The 5410-nt window shown below is 47.2% G+C and overlaps 1 protein-coding gene across 1 annotated transcript in view; it reads right to left on the minus strand.

Moving 5' to 3' along the window:
* Positions 1-5410, minus strand: part of MYH13 (myosin, heavy chain 13, skeletal muscle) — an 84731-nt gene that overhangs the window by 77135 nt on the left and 2186 nt on the right. The window contains exons 3-4 of the mRNA XM_012653924.1: positions 5057-5185; positions 632-791 (exon numbers count right to left, since the gene is read on the minus strand). Coding sequence (XP_012509378.1) covers positions 632-791; positions 5057-5185 — 289 coding nt within the window. The remainder of the gene's footprint in view (positions 1-631; positions 792-5056; positions 5186-5410) is intronic.

The following is a 5410-nucleotide window of genomic DNA, read 5'->3' on the forward strand; positions in this document are numbered from 1 at the left end:
AAGATCTGTCTCACATGCCTGAATTTGTGAACTGAGATACGTACCTGCCGTGTACACCGTGATGCTTACACTAGATGGTAAACTTAGGGAAAGCAGGTGTTGAGATTTCCTGTATTTGCAAAGGAGCCAACACTGTGACCTAGACCTGGTGGATGTGCAGTAAGCACTGAACAGCACACAGTAATTTTCTGCGTTAAACGAGGCAGTGCATCCTGAGCTTCCTCTGAAAGAATCACTCTGCAGCCCAGAGAACTATATTTGTTCAGCCCATCCTGAAGGAAACAGCATCACCATCTCCCTTAAACAGTCCAACCTCTCCCACCCTCACCTGCCGCTTTCCTCCAAATCAAACACCACAAAACCCCTGAAAGCCCAAGTCCTAGGAGTAGGAAAGAGGCAGGAGCAAAGGTGCAAGCAATAGCAGCTTTCACCTGCTACTTCGCTGCACAACAGACAAACTATTCACACGTTCTGTTCAGACTTCAAGTTGCTGTGGACCAGCATGCAGTTTCTAATCGTCCACTCCAAAGGCAAACAAGGACGCCCACATTATCAAAGACAAAATCAACACTTACCCGGTCGTCCAGGGTCTTGACTGTGACTTTGTCATTTTCCCTGCTCTGGATCGTACCTTTCACGTACATTTCTTTATCATCCACTGCGAAGCAGGCTTTCTTAGAATCGAATGGGCGATTTTGCGCCTCGATTCTCTCCTTCTCTGGTTTCCGGAGGTAGGGAGCTGCTTCTCCAAAAATGGCCATCTCTGCATCAGAGCTCATGACTGCAGGGGGCTGGGAAGACCAGGGGGGCTGCTGAGTCTTGCACTTGGGTAACTACTGAATTTGCACGGCCCCTGCCTGTTATTTCCATTCAGACAGGAGCCAGATTCACAGGCTCCCAGGATGAACCTAGGTCCTGAGAGATCTACAGCCAGGTCAAGGAGCTTAGAGCGGGTAAGTGGGAACGAGCTAAAGGAGATATTTTATTCTAAGAAAAAACATGATGGTTGTTTTTCTCTCTGAGTGTCAATTTTGGGAATATCTCTTAGTTTAACCCCACGTGTGCAAGTCCGAATCAATTAGAGCCAAGATGAGCCCAGCAGAAGAGGCTCCAGGTAGCACTTTCTAAATTGCTCATCATGTTTGAGCCGTGTGACCTCACTGTCGCCTGAAAATCATAGAGTATCTGAACATAGTTATTGAAATGCTGATAATTCCTAATAGAAATTTCAAATAGCCTAGTGGAAAGTAAATGACTTGACCATAGATTTGTTACATTTGTTTAGGTAACAAGGTAATGGAGTCATGAAAGCCTGGGGCAATGGTTTCAAAGCATAACGTGCACCAGAATCCCATGGAGGGCTTGTAAATGCACAGATTATGGGCCGCATCCCAGAGTTTCTGAGTCAGCAGGTCCAGGGTGGGTCCTGAATATTGGCATTTCTAGCAGGTTCCCAGGTGCTGCTGCTGGTCAGGGACCACACCCTGAGAACTGCTCAAGCCTGGTCCTGAACGGTTGCATCAGCATCGGCAGGAGTTTGTTAGAAAGTGCAGACTTTGAGACCCACCCCAGATTGTGGAATCAGAACCTGCATTTTAACGCGGTCCCCAGGTGACTTCCATGCACAGTTGGGAAGTACTGGGCCTAGTGCCACGGTCTCCAAATTTTAATTGTGAGTGGCAGTGTCAGGGTGTGAAAAACACTGTTTAATTAGATTAATACTTGCCTTAAATCTCCCTGTATGGGGTGTGTGTGTGTGTGTGTGTTTGTGTGTGTGTGGAGAGGGCTTGTATTAAAATAATCCTCTCTCTCTCTCTTATCTTTTGTGTCCATCTCTCCTAAACTATCTCCTTTTTTATGGCCCTTTATGTATTTTACCTTCTTCTTTTTTCCCTCTTACTTATGGAATGATTTTCCCTTCTTAGAAACCAGAAAATCCATCTTAAAGTCCTAGCACTGACCTTGGTCAAACCACTTAACTCCCCTGGGCCCCAGTCTCTCCCTATTGATAAAGCGGCAGCCAGCGCTCCTGTCTGGTTCCTGCGGTCTGCGTGATTCCGTTTCCCCTCCTCTTCACGTGGGTTTGCGTTCTCCTGCGCTCTTCATTTGCTTCTCCCGCTCCCTCTCTGGACCTCTGTTCCCTCAACTCCTCTCCTGTTTCCATCCCATCTCTTCTCCCTTTCTTCTCTTCTTTTCCTTCCCACTCATTCTCCCGTAACTGAATAAAGTTAAATTACACACACACACATGCGCACACACACACTCCTCTCCTTTGCTCTCTCAAGAAACAGTTCATATTTTTCCCCATATCTTTTTAATTTCAGAATATTATGGGGCCCATCAATTCATGAGTGGATTAATAAAATGTGGTATATGTATACCATGAAATACTACTCAACTACAAAAAAACAGTGGTGAACTAGTACCTCTTATATTTTCCTGCATAGAGCTGGAGCCCAGCCTCCAAAGTGAAGTATCACAAAAATGGAAAAACAGTTCATATTTTTAAAATAAGGTCTTCTATGTTCTCTTTACAAAATGGGAAAGTTGAGCAGGTTATAGTTTTCTCTCCTTCATTTCACCCTTTATGAAATTGCTCTTCATTGGCAACTGGTCGTCGTTTAAATATCTCTTCCTGTGATTCCGTGGAGTTCTATCTTACAGAAAGAGAAGCATCTGCTCCTGCTGGGCCTTATTCAGATAAGTTGCATTTTCACTTTACTTTGGCCAGTGGCTCTGCTGAACCATCTGTGGGCTCACAGTTAAGTTTTCATAGTAAGAGACTGGAACCCAATAGAGCACCCACAAAGAGGGCTCCTGGCCTGCAGCCATCTTGCCACTTTAAATTTTTTCAGTTATGACCTGGAGGATGAGGAAGAATCCATCTCTGTTGCTTTTCCCTTTCATTCCCTTTCATTCCTCTGCAGGTATTTCCTAGAGTCATGGCTTAAGCGGATTTCACTACAGCAGCAGTTCTTAAACTTTGTGGTCTCAGGACTCCTTCACACCCTTAAAGTAAATTACTGAGAATCCCGTGAGCCCTGGTTTATTTAAGTCTTATCTATCAATATTTACCATATTAGAAATTAAAACTTAGAAAATTAAAACATATTTATTAATTCATTTAAAATTACTCTCTGGCGGACTAGAGACATCACTTGTTGTACCATCCTGATGGGAAGGCAGGATATCAGACAGAGGAGAGGGGAGAAGAGTCACAGTTCAGGTGTGGATCACAGAGAGAGACACGACAGAGAGGGCTGGGGACCCTATGGAGAAAAATTGCGAAGCCAAGAAGGAAGAAGATAACGAGGAGAAAATATCAGTGAGGCTCAAACCCAGAGAAGCTTAAAGCCCAGTGAAAGGGTGAGCGGGGATTTGCCTCCCCCTCCTGCGTGCCTTTGGTGGACAGCGGGACACTAAGTTTACTGAAGGCTTTTCCACCCTCCATGATCCCAGGCATAGCAGCAAATAAGGAATAGTGGGGTAAACTAGTGAGTCTCAGTAGTTTGGGCAGCCCGTGAGGTGCTCCCCCGGGAGAGTGCCACCAGAGGCTGGAGTGCCGGCTCTCTCCCATCCAGATACTTCCTCCCCTGCATCTCCCCATCCACTGCAACCGAGAGATCAGTTTGAGCCGGGCTGACTGGGTACTGTGGTCCATCCCCATCCATTACAACTCTGAGAGTAGTTTGAGACGAGAAGTTCGTGAAGGGCTGTTTCTCTCTGGCAGTCACGCACTCCAGGTTGAGATCTCCACAGAGAGTGGGGCCCACTCTTGTTCCTTGAGGACTCGTGGTGGAACAGGGGAGTACAGTCTGGGAAATCCCTTTCCGATGGTGTTTCACGGAGTTGCATGCTGGTGGCTCAGATAAGCAAACCGGTCCCAGTGCCCTCCAGACACAAGAGGGTGCAGGAGGATGCAAGGGAGAAGTCTGGGAGCTGGACTTGGGTGGCAAGAAAGCCCACACAGACAAATCCGGTGGGAGAGTGTGGTAGAGTGCTGAGGAATAGGGATCTGGGAGTGTGCCCACTGCCCTTTCTGGAGAACTGCATATTGAATAAGGGTGGGGCATTCAGAGAGTAATAGCCTAGCCCCTGATTCCATGGCAACCAAACCACCCCTTGCCTCCCACTCAGACACATTGACTGAGTGCTGTAGCCCCTCCCCGTACTCATTACAACAGGGAGAGCAGTTCAAGCCGAGAAATTCACCAGTGGCCCAGGGAGTGTGCTTCAAGTTGAGGTCCCTACAGATAGTGGGGCCCACACCTCCTCCTCGGAGGAATTGTAGTGCAACGGGGGTACACAATCTTGGAACTCCCTGCCTGCCGACTTTTTGTGGAGAGGTATGCTAGTAGGTCAGACACACAGATGGGGGGAGGTTTGAAAGCTGGACTTGGGTGATGAGGGAGCACACGTGGACTGAACTGATGGGAGTGTGTTGTGGGGGTCCAAGGAATGGTGATTCGGGGAAGTGCCCAACCCTTCCTGCAGAAAAACTGTGCTACTGGATAAGAGCAGAAAGATCCCAGCCCAGGGCCTTAGCACTCAAGCACTTGGGCCCCTACCCCATGAACAACCCTCCTGATTCAGAGAGCTTGTTATGACCCTCCTACGAGGGGCTCCCCTTGAGCAACTTCTGAGCCTCGTGGAGGCTTTGCAAAACCTTTCAGGCTCCCACAACCTAGCCACGAACCACTTTGCTCCACCCCCTACCTCAGTGGTGGTGGATTAAAGCAACCTCCTGGGAGCTACAGAGTTCAGTACTTCAGCTTGGGGCACTGAAGTACTCCACCTGGGGGACCAGAGTCTACCACAGGCATAAAACAACATCTCTACAGCTGGCTTTTTCACATGAACATCAACCAATGAGAGGGAGAACAACTCTATAGCTCATCATAGCATATTCCAACTCAAGTAAACAGGGCATGGCTGATTCGTACTCACAAGTGCCACCTGCCATATCAGAGATTAAGCTGGGGAACCCAACATGATCCACACAGCTGGGAAGAGGTGAAGACAGCAGGACAGATGCAACCTGAGAAGATCATCAAACCAGCTTGAACACTCCATAGGCAACTTGGGACCAGCACTCTTTTCCCTGGCACAGCAAGGGATTGATCTTCTGGGTCCTGGGGATAGGCTTGTAAGCCAGGCCCAGCACATCCAAAACTCGATTGAGAGGCTGGATGAGAAGGAATCAGTGAAAGAACTGCAGAAATATGAAAAATCAAAGCAAAAGGATACCCCCCCAAAGGAAACAATAATTCTTTTCCAATGGATACCAACCAAAATGAAAATATTGAAATGATAGATAAAGACTTCCAAATTTTGATTATAAGGAAGCTCAAAAAAATACAAGAGAAAATGGAAAACCAACATAAAGAAAATACAAAAACAATACAGGACA

This window comes from Propithecus coquereli, unplaced genomic scaffold (assembly GCF_000956105.1).
Source record: "Propithecus coquereli isolate 6110/MARCELLA unplaced genomic scaffold, Pcoq_1.0 Scaffold435, whole genome shotgun sequence".
NCBI classification, from domain to species: Eukaryota; Metazoa; Chordata; class Mammalia; order Primates; family Indriidae; genus Propithecus; species Propithecus coquereli.